At 43.6% G+C, this 16,287-nt stretch overlaps 1 protein-coding gene across 9 annotated transcripts in view; it reads left to right on the forward strand.

The window, feature by feature from the left end:
- The first annotated feature begins 1,667 nt into the window (after positions 1 to 1,667).
- The window catches only part of LMO7 (LIM domain 7), a 198,168-nt gene continuing 183,548 nt past the window's right edge, over positions 1,668 to 16,287 (forward strand). For 4 of the 9 annotated variants that reach the window (XM_073663991.1, XM_073664004.1, XM_073664012.1 and 1 more), the window contains exons 1-2: positions 1,668 to 1,819; positions 8,109 to 8,183. In XM_073663991.1, the coding sequence (XP_073520092.1) occupies positions 8,115 to 8,183 (69 nt within the window). In that variant the 5' untranslated portion in view covers positions 1,668 to 1,819; positions 8,109 to 8,114. The remainder of the gene's footprint in view (positions 1,820 to 8,108; positions 8,184 to 16,287) is intronic. The other 5 variants (XM_073664044.1, XM_073664052.1, XM_073664059.1 and 2 more) reach the window with 2 other exon arrangements.

Consider the following 16,287-nt stretch of genomic DNA (forward strand, 5'->3'; position numbering starts at 1 on the left):
GGCTAAGAACTAAATAGCAGGTAGTTGCTAACTACCTGCCTGTTCTGCCTGGCGCTGATCTCTGCCGGCTCAGAGCCATGGTTCTGTGACTTCCGTTGACCTCACGGTGACAGAGCAGCGTCTTCTCTTTCGCTCTGCTCTGTTGACTGTGCATCTCTGCCAATGTCATGCTGATTGACAGCTGGCTCCCAGCTGCTTAGCTCCAGCGAGCCAGCTATCAATCTGCAGTGATGTCCCATTGACAGAACAGCCAGGAAGAGGATGAGCTTCTTTGTTGACAAGGGTTGAAAGGATGCAGGGGAATTGATGTCTGAGCCGCAGAGATCATGCCCATGCAGAACATGCAGGTAGTTACCAACTATTTGCCTGTTAATTCTTAGTCCCATACTCAAAAATATTAAAAGTCCTTAGTGTTTTTTTCACAGATTGAATCTGTATGCGAAAGAACAGCAGAATGCACTAGTTTATTACATGTCACCCATTCAAGTCTATGGGTATGCAAAGAAAATTGGATACAATACGGACCAACTGTATAGAGTTCGATTTTTTTGGCAATTCTTTTACATAGGAAACTGTATTTGGTCGTGTGACTTTGAATAACTGATGTATAAAAGCCTATGCCATAGCGAACACCTCCCCATACAGCGCAGGGGCACGTCTGATTTGTAGGTTTGGTGTAATATCCTCATTGAAGCATGAAGCTAGCATAACGTGATGATACCGGGGATACCTGCAGGTAGGGGGCAGTCTGCAGGACTCTGGTCCAGCATCTATGGGTTACTGATGTGACCGCTGGGCCAGGATCCCAAAACTCATTTTGCTTAACCCCAGTGGTTTTACAGTTCACTAAATATTACAGAATTTCAGTGTGATTTATGAGCGATTGCACGTTCAAGTACCCTAGGGGTCTAATAAAAAGTAAAAAAAAGTAAAATATAAAAAAACAAAATGTACACATCACCCCTTTTCATGGAATTAGGAATAAAATCTAAATAATTTACATATTTTGTACATCCGTCCATATTTATCTCACATGGCGTACGCCAAAATTAAAAATAGATCAAAACGGCAGAATTCTTCCTTTTTGGGTCACTTCACCTCCCAAAAAAATTAAATGAAGTCATACAGACCCCAAAATGGTACCAATAAAAACGACAACTCGTATCAACTAAAAAGCGAAAAAAAAGTTATAGCTCTTGGAATGAAAAAAGGAAAGCAAAGAGTCACCCACTGGGTCTCTGTCGCCCAGGGACCCCAGAGTCCTGGAGCCGGTCCTGGGAGCTGAGTGGTTTATTATGTGCCAGTCCCTGGGGGACAGCACAGACAGCTCTGGGGTCTCATGTACGTCCCCGACAATGGACAGTAAAGTGGCCATGTACAGGGCTGCAGAGGGGTCAGGGGGGACAATGGTCCCCAAATTCCTGGACAGTCCCTACAACCAGGGCCGCTCTCATTAGGTCGTACCCGTCTCATGCAGCCGGAGGAGCTGCTAGAGATTATTATAGTTTTCCAATGTGCATGTGGGGATGTCAGCTGCTGTGACCAGGGCATGGCTGACCACACTCCTCACACTTCAGCAGCCGGGAGCCCAATGGCAAACTCCGCTCTGCAGAAGTGACAGCAGCACTGCTCCACAGGCAGGACACCCGCTAGTGGGCGGGGCAGAGCCGGCCGGGACGGGGGCGTGGCTGAAGCCCGGTGGGAGAAGTTGTGGGGGAGGGAGCGCTCACCTGCAGCCGGGACACAGAGGAGCCGTGTGTGAGGAGACAACGAGCTACTTGTGCAGGACTGGACTGCGCCGTGTGACGGCCATACACAGGTGAGCAGCGGGGGGACGTGGCGGCAGGTCTGCGGGCCGGGAATGCGCCCTGCACCGGGTGTAACGGGATTATAGAGCTGCGCTCCTGTCCTGCACGGAGAGTCCCGGGCGCTGAGTCTGGGGGGGTTACATCTCTGCCCCAGTATCGTGCAGCTGAGCTTCTATGGTGTCTGCAGCTGACAGAAGTTTGTCAGAGGTGCAGAGCGGAGTTTCTGGTGTACAAGGCATTATATAACTACAGTACTTACATAGGACTGCAGTATTTACCTAGGACTGCACATATCACCTGCCTATAGTCGCCAGTTCCTTCAGCTGTCTGTTAGTTTTGATAATGTTGGCTGGTCACTTTGGGGGTCTTGTGAGATTTCTCCCCTCCCCCTCCAATATGAGGGCTTCAGCTTCTGCTTGTTTCCCCTCTATATAAATAATAGTATAAGTAATTGCCTGAACCCTCACCACCAGGTCCTTTCCCCCATAGTCCCTGTCTACACTGAAGGCGATATTGATGCTAATGACAGCCCCATAACCGGCTGAGCTCAGCTACATGCATGGCAGCAGTGCAGAGGTCTTCCGCTGGCTGGCACTTCCAGTTCTCCCTGGGCTTTGGCTGATGGTTTCCATACATTGCTGCCGGTCATATTTATTTTATGGAGGAGCTTTGTTTGCGCTCCTGTCTTCTGCCAGATGGGAGTTTACTTTGTGGTCTCTATAAAATGTTGGCGCTGGTGATGAGAACATTGGTGTAATGTAGATTATCCGAAATATGTGTTTCTGCCTCCTGTCTGCAGTCATATATGTCTGTACCTCCCATACTGGATTACTGTGGGGTCCGAGAGGCCATCAATGGTATTTCTGCAGTGTGGATATTTAGGTGCAGGTGGTAAAAGCTAATTGTGCCCATAATGAACCAGACACAGGTGTAAATGAGACGCATAACGTGAGACAAGTGCAACCCGTGGACGTGATTTCAGCACAGAGCTGCAATATAATGTGGAATTTCACAAGACTGAACAGAGAACAAATGAGTAAATTCCTCTAAAAACTGGTAGTTCTCATACATGCGGAGTGGGGAGGCGCAGTACAAAGTGAACGCCCTTCATGTGCTGCCATACTGGCTCAGTGCTCCTAGGGGAGAGCTCCTCAGTACTCCCAGCATTTTAAAGAGTATGTTACTTTCAGTGTGATGGGTTTGTATCATTATGTCTGATAATCTGCCATGATGTCGGATTAGCTGGAATCTCAAGAGCCAAACGAGTAGATCCAAAAAGTTGTAGGGCTGGGAACCCGCTGCAGATGTGCAGGAGGAATGCGCCCGACAGTGACCAGGCTGGATGGATCTCTCCATGCATCTTTACTCCATGAGTCCCATTATAAAAAAGAAAGCAAAAACACTCTGTCTTTCCTATATAGTTAAACCATATGCAGATGCATGGTGGCCAGATGGAGGCAATAAAACATACTTTTGGGTTCCTTCTGGTGAACAAGGGCCTATGGGAATGTTAATGTCATGAGAAGCTCCCATTGTATACTTTAGGCTAAGTTCATAGACACAGCGTGCATAATGTCTTACACTTTTCCTTCCTGCGTGCTTGTCTTTAAAGGGGTTTTCCCACGAACAAAAGTTGATTTTAATCAATAGATCTTGGAATAATCATTATAATTTTCACAATTGGATGTGTTTAAATAAAATGTTCCTGTGCGGAGATAATTGTATAAATGTGCCCCTGCTGTGTACTGTGTAATGGCTGTGTCTGACCATACAGGAACATGGTCTGATTATACCACATCCCCTGGGCAGGGGAGGAAGCAAGAGTATACAGACAGGACAGCAGGGTGTCACAGCTGATTCTTTCTGTGACTTAAAGCATTTTCTTGCCTGCTTTTAAAAAATGTTTTATTTCACAAAAAGAATGAGCTGTAATCCCACGCTGTAATGTCTGTATACTCGTTTGCTTCCTCCCCTGCCCAGGAGCTGTGGTATGATCAGACCATGTTATAAGATTATCTCAGCACAGGAACATTTTATTTAATCATATCCAATTGCAGAAGTTATTATTCCAAGATCTATTGATTAAAATCTCTTTAAAACTAGGGTCACACGACTGTAGATTCTTGAATCAAGCCGTGTATGCTAATGACACTATGACTAGAGTATGATCCGATTCTCTCAGATGTTGGAGAAATTTTGTTCTCCATCTTCTATCATCTCCATTTGGGAGTCCGCTGAAATCATCCCAGTGCAGTCTGATTTCCATGCCTAGGGCAGAGGGAAGCTGCTCTGACTCTACATTTCCCTGTGGCTATCTTTTACAGGTAATCTAGGTTTTATGACCATTTTCATTTCTTCCATCAATGCACTTTGAACACTATTAGCACTTTAACTGATACCTGTTTGCTCAGGCACTAAAAGCACTTTGTTGTGCATTCATGAACACAGGCAATGAGTGGATGGTTCAGTGCTATTATACTCACTTTGAGTACTGGTCTTCCTTTACAACCTCCCATTAAATTGTAATTGAGCATAAGTGTAAAATGTATTTAAGACGGCCCCTATATAAAGTTCATAATAGTTTCTCTTTTCATATAAGTAGCGTTGTACACTCTGCATTGCGTGAAACCATGAACTGTATGCCACCATTTTTGTAAATATTATAATATTGTCCAATCCTGGTGTCGTGGAATTTTTCCAAATGGTAAAATGAATAATGAAATGTGATATATTTATTAAGTGATTGTGATTAATTCTGGGCTAAGGTTGAAAGTACTTAAAAAAAACTGCCTGTTTCAGACTTGTATCCACAAATTACATAGATTTCTATGTTTATACTTGTTCAGAATTTGTGTCCCTCATTAACTAGCACCTTTTCTGTTTTTAATTATTTGATGAAATTTTGTTTCTATAAAAATTATATTTTTAATACTATCTCACTTCTGGTTACTGGGTAGTTAAGCCATCCTGGTTTTGTGATTGACAGGTAATTCAAATTCAAACACACAGAGGGCCAAAATGAAAAACATGGACAAAGTTGCAGGCCAACCAGTATACAGGATAATGGGCCCCACACAGTCCTCCACACAGGATAATGGGCCCCACACAGTCCTCCACACAGGATAATGGGCCCCACACAGTCCTCCACACAGGATAATGGGCCCCACACAGGGATGGTGGTTCTGGTGTTGCGGGCCAAATATAACAACCTTGCAAGCCAGATTTGGCCCACAGGCCGGAGTTTGACATGTATGTGATAAACCTTTACATTGATGGCCTATCCTTATAATTGGTCATGAAAACCATATTGGTGGGGTTGCGACACCTGGCGCCCACACCAAGATCAACTGTTCCCGATGCCAGCAGCAGCTAGATTTAATTAGTTGCGGCGAAGAATGGCACAGCACTGTCAACTGAATGGGCTGCAACATCAGATTTGGATCTACACTACCCAGTCGCTGCCGCTATACAATTCACTGAGCTGTGCTGTTCCACTCTGCAACTGCTAACATAATATTTTTTTATTTATTTGGCACCAACATATTCCGCAGCACTTGACAATTAACTGGGCATCCGCTAACTCCAGACACCAAGAACAGCTGATCGGCAGAGGTGACAGGTGTCACATCCTCACTGATCTGACATTAATGACCAATTCTTAGGAAGGGCCATCAAAATAAAAGTACTGGAAAACCCCTTTAGTGGCAATTTGAGGCCAAGTAGTGTCCCCAGGTTCTGCCAGCTATTGTGGCCTGTTAAAATATTAGCAACATTTTAGTGGAAAAAATATAATTTTTATTACATGCATTCTATTTTGCATTAATTTCTGTGAAACACCTGAAGGGTTAACAAACTAGCTGACATCAGTTTTGAATAATTTGAGGGGTGCTGTTTTTAAAGTGGTATACATTTTGTTGGTTGTCCCATATGTGAGTGCCTCAGTTACTTCAAAACTGAATACGTTTCTAAAAAAAAATGTAAATAAAAAATGAAAAGTTGCTGGTAAACATTTGGACCCAACTTCATGACAAAACAAAAGCACCTTTGAAAAATTATGTTGTCATTTGGTAATTTGTTTTAACTAAATCTGTGTTTAATTTGCATGTAGTGTAGTGTGTGTTGTAATATACTTGCCTACTGCCACCTTCTTCAGGATTCAGTGCTGTTCAGACATAACGACTTAAAGGGGTATTCCCATCTCCAAGGTCCTATCCCAGTATGTAGTAGGTGTAATAATATTAGCAAATACCTCCCAATTAGAAATTTAATATAGTTCTTCTGATTAGCTACTCACTTACCCCACGTAGGCCATTGCAGTAGCTTAGGTATTCATGGTTACGACCACTGAGAGCTAACTGTCACTATATGAGTGGTTTTAACCATGGATACCTAAGGTACTGCAATGGCCTACGTGGGGTAAGTGACAGAGTGAATCATAAAGGGGCACAGATTTAGAAAATGTAGCTTGGTAACTAAGGATGCATGGCACTTTGATACATTTTACCATGCAACCCCAACATTAGAGTGATCTACGAGAACAGTTATTGAATTATGAAGTACAATAGTGGAAAAAAAATACAGTTAATATACATATGACTAAGTTCAAAATAACTTTTTATTCTGTGAGCAAAACATTCACAGCAATATTCATTTTTTTTGTCATGTTTGCTGTTACATTAGGCAAACCTTCTAAAATGTATGCAGGTGCACTGCAGTTTCTCGCCCCTCCTCCCTCCATAGAAATGACATGCATGTTGATTGGGTGATAACGGCACAGTCACTTATCTGATTGCTATCCCCTTGTTAATTGTGGCTACAGTGTTCAGCTCCAGATAGGGTCCTGAGCATTGTTTGTGTAATCACTTAGTAATTAGTGTAGTAACATTGTAAGTAAAGTGATTTGTATGAGTTTGTCTGCTCCTTTCATGAACTATATTTTTGCCATAGCTGGTAATGTGATGTCAAATCTCTTTAAATGGAACCTGACAGTAGATTCATACTGTTAGATCTACAGACCGCACATATCACTTACTGGCTGCTTTATTGCAGTCGTGTATGTTTTACTGTGAAATGTAGTGGTGTTTGAGATTATACAGTACATACTTGGAGAAGCCAGCTAAGGAAGGTCCACAGAAAATTCACCCAGCTCCGCTTCCATAGACTGACGGATCTCTCCCTGTTTACTCGTATAGGGAGTAGACCTGTTATTCTAGAGGAGTGGGTCAGGTAGAAGCTGTCAGTGCCTGCTTCGGACTAGTCAGCTGATACACCCTGTTCCCAGCCGGCTTTTCAAAGTATATAAACTTTGTAGCATTTCAGGGTAAAACATAAACGACTAAAATAATACAGCCCGATCTATGCTGCCCGTGGTTCAGGTAGCATGAATCGGAGGACAGGTTCCCTAAAATGCATACTGGCAATGTAGGTCTTGAAGATAGAAGGGAATGTATACCTCTATGGCCCCAAAGCGATGCTCCAGTGCTGAGAAATCGTGCTAGGGATGGCAGGTGGTAATAGAAGACCTGGCTCTAGTCCACCAGTTAGACTACTGGTGTTCTGAAAATCTTTTTGCCCAACTCTACTATAAAGCCATGTGTACTGTTGGGGATGTAAAGTCAATGCCAACTTCCCTGAAGGTTAAAAACACAATGAATCCGATTCATTAGAACTGGCATTGGGCACCGCTAGCGTAAGATGCAACCAATTCATTAATAGGTGTACCCTTGTTAATGAATTAGTCACATCTTATAAATACAATGTGCCTCTTCCAAAAATGCTATTTCCGTGCAGAAATTGGAGTACATTTCCGGTGTGATTTAGCCAAAATTTACACCATTTTAGTGGATTAATTTGCAGCTCGGGCTTCCCAGCACCCTATCCTGCCCAAGTTCTGTCCATATTGATGGAGTAGGCAGGTATTGTCATAAAAAATGCAAAGTTGCACACTTTTTCGTGTAATGTTAAGTTGTGCAAAAATTTTGCAACATTTCATTCTAGAAAACTGGAAAAAAAAACACCTTGATGAAACAGGCGTCATGTGGACTTAAGCTTATTTCTGAGGATTGCTTAGGAGTCGGACACATACAGTTTAAGCAAATCTACTTCTGTCAGAAGTGATAGTTGCATAGGTCTGCATCGAAAAATAAGAATGTTTCCACTGACTGGCAGTAAGCAGAGATTGAATAATGGTGGGGATTGCAACCCAAAAGTATGTAAGAAATTTGCAGATTGTTACATGATCATTATAACAAACACTCAATAATCTGCTCCTTTTCTAAGCTATTTATTTCTCTTTCTTAGATTGTCATGGAGTGGAATGAGCATTCAGAAATGACCTGCGATTTAGCATTTTCTGAAGCACAAAGATGGATTGAGGTAAGAAGCTATATGCTGTGAGAATTGCTTCCAGGGACATTGCGTGCATGTTGTCCTCTGCTTTGTGTCAGGGAATGAGGCATGCACCACACTTGTATGATAAATGGTGAAACTTGTACATATTTCCTAGTGCAGGAATGAAGGCTCAGCCATGAAATGCAAACAATCTGCTGGATCCTATACTGAATAAGGAGAGAGAGCTGTAAAGTTTATATGTCTGGCGGGTTTACTCAGCTACTGAAGAATGTATAGACAATGAAATGTGGGATGGGGCGAAACGGGAAAATCAATTTACAATTAAATAGTCAGGCTGGTGTGCAGGTATTCAGGTTATAGAGGGGAGTTTCGTGTACAGAACAAAAGCTTTTTTATGTTCTATTGTTTGCTGTGACAACTCAATGGATGGGCTTTTATTATGGGAGCTAATACATAAAATGTCTTAATTGCTTGATTTTTTTATTTTTTTTTACATCAGTTATGTAGGTCTGAGCTGGTTCATATGGTGGTCTGAGGGTTACTTACATGAAATTAGGAGCAAAGTGAAGATCTCGCACGTTTGGGATTAGGAGCATCTGGAATATTTGATTTTCCAGACAATTGGGTATTGTGAATGATATTTACCCAGGTTCCTTCAGCCTCTTCAGTCCCTGCAGACACTATTTCAACAGGGCATGGCACGCTCCCATGCTTCTTTTAGTTTTGCTTTGCTTATACTGAAATGACAAGACCATCAAATAATCTTTATTTTTATATAGCGCTAACATATTCTGCAGCGCTTTCAATGATTTTCCACCATTTTCTACTTGGACTATTTTTTATTAAATGCTCAGTTGTTGGAAAACTTAGGTCATAGCATTCCTAATTAGTAAGTTTTTACTACATGTCTTAATCAGGGCCTATTAAGAGGAAAATACTGACTTGATGGTTTCCTTACTTTATAGAATATTAGTCATAAGTCTAGGCTAGTACTATATACAGCACTGATAGAAAATTTACAGAAAGGGGTTGTCGTGTTTGTATTTTTTGTACGATCAGCTATTCTTGAAGAATAGTGTATTAATGGGAATACTACTCATATATATTTCACACAATGAAAATGAGTAATCTTCCAATAACTGGTGAAAAGAATCCTCCTGAAAATAAGTTTACCATCAGGAGACCTTCTTACTAAGGCCATGTTGTCCACTAGCATCACAACTGTACGAAAAATTATGTATACTAATTAACCATAAAATTCAGACCAAATAATTGTGTTCACCTTTCCTAACAATAATGGTCAGGGGATTATTGGGGAACAGTCAGTTCTTGAAGATTCCTTGTTGGAAGAGGCAAAAATATGTAAGGACAAGGCCAGATTTTGATAGCTAAATGACTGGGTCAATGCATCTATCTATCTCTCAATTGCTTGTAACTACTTCTGCTTGTTGTCTTGCAATACTCCAGGGAATTCTGTGCTGATCTGACGTCTTGCATATAAAGAAATTTACTATTGTAGTTTGATATTTGACCTACAGAAATAGAATTGTTATTGCTCCCTTAGAGCGTACTTGTTTCTACCGCTAAAGGTTACTTCAACTAGCAGTCCTAGAAAATATGAGCTTGTAAACTATGTCGCTTTTATTTGTATTGGTATGTGTTGTAAGCTCTGTTTAATTCTGCTTTTTTTGTATATAATAAAAAAAACTCATGATAAAGCTTATTAATGCTTTAATCATTAATGAAATATTACAGAAATATATTCTACAGGGCACAGTATGTTTTGGAAATGATGATGATTTTTATTTATATAGCATCAACATATTCCGCAGCACTTTACAATTAAGCGGTGACCTATACAGACAATAAATTCAATACATGGTAAGACAGTTTAAACAATTACATTAGGAGTGAGGTCCCTGCTCGCAAGCTTACAATCTACAAGGAAATAGGGGGACACAATAGGTGAAAAGTGCTTGTTATTTCAGGTCTAGCAATTATAATAAATAGGGATTTTTATATAAAGCTGCATGATCCAGCAGAATCCCAGCACGTCTAGCAGCCGTATCCTCCTTCTCCTCCCGCTACCACAAGCTCAATGTGGACAAAACTAAACTCATTATCTTTCCCCCATCTCGCATATCTTTCCCACCTGATCTTTCTATCACAATAAATGACATTCCTCTTTCCCCTGTACCGACAATCCGCTGCCTCGGAGTAACCCTTGACTCTGCCCTGTCCTTCAAACCCCACATCCAAGCTCTCACCACCTCCTGTCACCTCCAGCTCAAAAATATTTCCAGAATCTGTCCTTTCCTCAACCCTCAATCTACTAAACTGCTTGTGCATGCTCTCATCATCTCCCGCCTCGACTCTTGCAACATCCTCCTCTGTGGCCTACCTGCTAACACTCTCGCACCCCTCCAGTCCATCCTCAACTCTGCTGCACGACTTGTTCATCTCTCGCCTCGCTACTCCTCTGCTACCCCCCTTTGCAAATCCCTTCATTGGCTCCCATTCCCCCAGCGTATCCAGTTCAAACTACTAACACTGACCTACAAAGCCATCCATAACCCCTCTCCTCCGTACATCTCTGAACTAATCTCCCGATATATTCCCTCACGTAACCTCCGGTCCTCCCAAGACCTCCTTCTCTTCTCCACACTTATTCGTTCCTCAAGCAATTTGCCTCCAAGATTTCTCCCAAATATCCCCCATCCTATGGAACTCTGTGCCTCAACACGTCCGATTATCCACCACATCTGGATCCTTCAGACGGAACCTGAAAACCCATCTCTTCAAACAAGCTTACAGCCTGCCATGGCCTTGCTTGCTGCCACCTCAACCAACAACACCGGAGCTACTGCAACCCCTCAACCTACTGTCTCCGCCCCATTCCTGTAGAATGTAAGCTCACAAGGGCAGGGTCCTCTTCCCTCCGTACCATTCTATCATTGTTAGTTTACTGTAAGTGTTATCTGTATTTGGTATGTAACTCCTCCTTATGTACAGCACTATGGAATCAATGACGCAATATAAATTAATAATAATAATAATCCTGTCATCAGCCAGTATGTTTAAGTGCAATAATCAAATATCAAGTGCAGTTATCGTGTGCATGGAGGGTGTGGAAAGATGAATAGGAGGGAGCAGATTCTGAATAATATTTAGAAGGAGAGAAAAGGGGAAAGTCAGGTTACTGAGTAGAAGTGGTAGCCTTGTTTAAAGAGATGAGTTTTTAAAGCGTGCTTGAAGATGTAGGGGCTAGGTATCAGTCAGGTTGTCTGGGGTAGTGCATGCCAGAGAACTGGCGCAGCATGAGAAGTCTTGGAGATGGAGATGCGAGGTATATAATTAGATGTCTTCAGCATAGAGATTATACTGTAAACAAAATGGACTGATTTGTTTGCCCAATAGGGGCTGTGTATAGAACAAAGAGGAGGAGGCCTATGACTGAGCCTCGAGGAACCCCGATGGTAAGGGGACGAGGAGAGAAGGAGATGGCAAAAGATACCCTGAAGGAGCGGTCAGAGAGATGGGAGAAGAACAAGGATAGAACCATGTCCTTGAGGCCGATAGAGCGGAGCATAGTGAGGAGGAGCTGGTGATCCACAGTGTCAAATGCGGCAGAGAGATCCAGGAGAAACAGCAGGGAGCAGTGATTTAGCTGTTAATAGATTGACTTTAGTAAGGGCAGTCTCAGTAGACATCAGTATGATAGAAGTTACTCCAGAAAACTCTCCTCATTTCTTCATTTTCCACCTGATGTTTTGTAAGTGACTTAGTCCTCATTTAGACGTCACTTGTTGCATATACGGTGAATGAAATGTGTTTGATCCCTTGCTGTTTTTGTAAGTTTGCCCACTGACAAAGACATGAACAGTCTATAATTTTAAGGGTAGGTTAATTTAAACATTGAGAGATAGAATATCCAAAAAAAAAAAAAAAAATCAAGAAAATCACATTGTATAAATTAGATACATTTTTTTGCAGTGAGAAATAAGTATTTGATCACTCTGGCAAACAACACTTAATACTTCGTGGCAAAACCCTTGTTGGCAAGCACAGCAGTCAGACATTTTTTGTAGTTGATGATGAGGGTTGCGCACATGTCTGGAGGAATTTTGGTCCACTCCTCTTTGCGGATCATCTCTAAATCATTCAGATTTTGAGGCTGTCGCTTGGCAACTCGGAGCTTCAACTCCCTCCATAAGTTTTCTATGGGATTAAGGTCTGGAGACTGGCTTGGCCACTCCATGACCTTACTGTGCTTCTTTTTGAGCCACTCCTTTGTTGCCTTGGCTGTATGTTTTGGGTCATTGTCTTGCTGGAAGACCCAGCCACGACCCATCTTCAATGCTCTTACTGAGGCAAGGAGGTTGTTGGCCACAATCTCGCGATACATGACCCCATCCATCTTCCCTTCAGTACGGTGCAGTCGTCATGTCCCCTTTGCAGAAAAGCACCCCCAAAGTATAATGTTTCCTCCACCATGCTTCACGCTTGGGACGATGTTCTTAGTGTTGTACTCATCCTTCTTCCTCCAAACACGGCGAGTTGAGTTAATGCCAAAAAGCTCAATTTGTCTCATCTGACCACAGTACCTTTTATCAATAACTCACAGAATCATCCAGGTGTGCATTGTCAAACTTCAGACGGGCCTGCACATGTGCCTTCTTGAGCAGGGGAAAGACAAAAAAAGGGGGTGGGGTGGAAAAGCGCAGTGCTTGTGTGAAGCTGTATGGAAGTAGAATATACCTGCAGATACAGTGGTCTGCTCACCTGAGTGGGTTGTGCAGACCGCACGACCCAGGTTAAACAGCTACTGGCGCTGATAGCGCTGCCACAATGCCTTCTGTGTCTCCTCTGGATTAGCAGATAGAGCTTCCAATCATGTGATTCCAGGTGGGGTCACATGGGTGATGACATCATCGCATGTCCTACAGGTCCTGCAGCTGAAATTGTATCCAGTTCTCTGCAGTCTCCAACCACTTCAATTTGCACACTGTTCTTGAGCAGGGGGGCCTTGCGATCACTGCAGGATTTTAAACCTTTAATGCGTAATGTGTCACCAATGGTTTCCTTGGTGACTGTGACCCAGCTGCCTTGAGATCATTAACAAGTTCCCCCCGTGTAGTTTTAGGCTGATCTCTCACCTTCCTCATGATCAAGGATACCCCACGAGGTGAGATTTTGCATGGTGCCCCACATCGATGTCGATTGACAGTCATTTTGTATTTCTTCCATTTTCATACTATTGCACCAACAGTTGTCTCCTTCTCACCCAGCGTCTTACTTATGGTTTTGTAGCCCATTCCAGCTTTGTGCAGGTCTATGATCTTGTCACTGACATCCTTAGAAAGCTCTTTGGTCTTGCCCATGTTGTAGAGGTTAGAGTCTGACTGATTTATTGAATCTGTGGACAGGAGTCTTTTATACAGGAGACTATGTAAGACCTCTGTCTTTAATGCAGGTAACGAGTTGATTAGGAGCGTCTAGCTGGTCTGTAGGAGCCAGAACTCATAATGGTTTGTAGGGGATCAAATTTTTTTTTTGCAGTGAGAAATAAATATCTAATTTATACAATGTGATTTTCCCCTTCTCTCATGACAGCACCACCTGAGAGAGGATATCCGCCCACCAAGAACAGGAACCTACTGAATAAAAAGGCGGTACCTCTCTTCCGCATCAGTTTTGGTTCCTGTCCTTGATGGGAGCCTCTCTAGGTGGGACCTCGCCTACCTGTCGTGGGGTGTGGAGTGGATCCCGGGTTCGATGCGGCCTGGAGGCTGTGAAGAGACAGCAGATGGCCCTCTGTTCCCAGCCCCATCTTGCTGTACCTGGGTCTGCGTGCGGGGGGGCGCCTTCCGGAGTCCTGCAGCCGGGTCTGCGCACGCACTATGGTTGTGGCTGGGCGCGCCGGCAGGCATGCCTTCCGGGCTGCGCACGTGTGGGGTCGCGTCGCACCCTAGCGCGAGTGCCTGTGCGGGGTACGAATTCCGGGTCATCCCCGTGCAAGTGTGCTGGGAGCCGCTGGGCTGTGTACGCGCAGGAGGGATCCTGCGGCATAGCGCGCCAGCCGGGAAAGAAAGAAAGAGAGAGAGAAAGAGAGAGAAAGAGAGAGAAAGAGAGAGAGAGAAAGAGAGAGAAAGAGAAAGAGAAAGAGAAAGAGAAAGAGAAAGAGAAAGAGAAAGAGAAAGAGAAAGAAAGAGAGAGAAAGAAAGAAAATATATTTTAATGTATAAAAATAAAATAATAATAAGAATTAATGGAAAAGAGAGAGCACACTGCTGCTGGAAGGGGAGGGGCCCAAAGGAGGCGGAGCCCCTTATGCTTTAAAGGAATGGGAAGCTGTCAATATGGCGGTGTCTGCATCCCCGTCATCATGAGTGAGGAGCCGCAGTCACCTGGGCAGCAGCTGTCACCGCCGTAGGAGGAACAGCAGCAGCCACAAGCGCCTAAACAGCGTAAACAGCTCAAGCAAAATGTGAGACAACCGGAGCAACGGGAGTCTTCCCATCATCAGAGCCACAGCAGTGGGGGGTCATACGAGTGCCGGCAGAACCGGTGAGAAGAAATCTCATGTTTCCACCTCCGCCATATGGGAGCGTTCATGTCAACGGCAACCACCGCAACCGGTACCCTAGTCTGAACGGCAGTGTGGTGAGTGATCTTCGTGAAAGTTCACCTTAGTAATGTGCTAGTCTCTGTTTTTTTTCTCTTTTCTCTTCTTTCATTTTCTTCTGGTTGTTAGGAACCGAAAAAGAATAGTTCCAAAAATAAGAATAAGGAGTGTGCATTATGTAAAGATAGCCTTCCCAGCTCCTACGCAAAGAACCTTTGCTCTGATTGTATACAGAAAACTATAGCGAAGGAGTCCCCTAGTTTTTCTATGGATCTAAAAACTTTAATCCAGATGGAGGTCAGGGTTCCTTAAAGAACTTAACCTGTCTTAAGAGGAAGAAGCAGAAACTGGTTTCCTCGGACCCAGAGGAATCAGTAGAGTCCCGTTTCACGAGGGAATATCCTTCCCCCTCTGACCTCTCTTCATCGTCTTCATCAGAATCTTCAGATGATGATGGAGGGGGTAGGCCTTGTTTTTCGGTGGACAATACTGAGAAATTGGTCAAAGCTATCAGAGTGACTATTGGTATTGCCGATGCCAAAACTACCAGAACAGTTCAGGACGTCATGTTTGGGGGCTTATATCAGAAGAGGAGACGCACATTCCCAGTTAACGAGAGGATCAAGACTCTTATAGCTAGGGAATGGAAAAAAACAGAGAGGAAAGGCCAGCTTCCTTCTTTTTCTAAGCGGAGATACCCCTTTGAATAGGAGGATGCGGCTAGATGGGACAAAACCCCTAAAATTCATGTGGCCATCGCGAAGTCCTCAAAAAGATCCACACTACCCTTTGAGGATTTGGGGGCCCTAAAAGATCTGCTTGATAAAAAGGCTGAGTCTTTTTTAAAACAGACCTGGGAGTCCTCAGCAGGGGCTCTGAAACCGGCAGTCACAGCCACCTGCACCGCCAGGTCTATGATGATCTGGCTTCAACAGTTAGAGGACCAGATCAAAGGGAATGTCTCTAGAGAGAAAATTCTGTCGGGTCTGCCTCTTTTGCTGGGGGCGGCTGCATTCCTTGCAGATGCATCGGTGGATTCAGTTAGACTGGCTGCCTGGTCAGCAAATCTTTCTAATGCAGCCCGTAGGGCATTATGGCTCAAGAGCTGGCCAGGGGATGTGCAGTCAAAATCTAAACTCTGCTCAATCCCTTGCGAAGGGGACTTTATTTTCGGGAAGCTCTTAGATGACATCCTGGATAAGGCAGCGGACAAGAAACATGGGTTTCCTTCTGTGTCTGTTCCCCGATGTAAGAGCTCCTTTCAGAAGAGGAAATACAATCGGAGCAAGTTTCCTAGAGACCAAAGTGGTTGGAGAGACAGGAAGCCGAATAACAGAAGCTTCATGTTCGGGGGTCCATCCTCCGAGAGTAAGAAAACTCCTAAGTGACAGACCTTCCCAGGTGGGAGGAAGGTTGTCCCACTTCCTTCCCGCCTGGAAAAAAATATTGTCCAGTGCTTGGATTTTAGGGATAATTAGGAGGGGGCTGAAGTTGGAGTTCAAA

Source organism: Phyllobates terribilis, unplaced genomic scaffold, assembly GCF_046119375.1.
Source record: "Phyllobates terribilis strain yellow unplaced genomic scaffold, ASM4611937v1 Scaffold_2__4_contigs__length_985480577, whole genome shotgun sequence".
In the NCBI taxonomy this organism is placed as follows: domain Eukaryota; kingdom Metazoa; phylum Chordata; class Amphibia; order Anura; family Dendrobatidae; genus Phyllobates; species Phyllobates terribilis.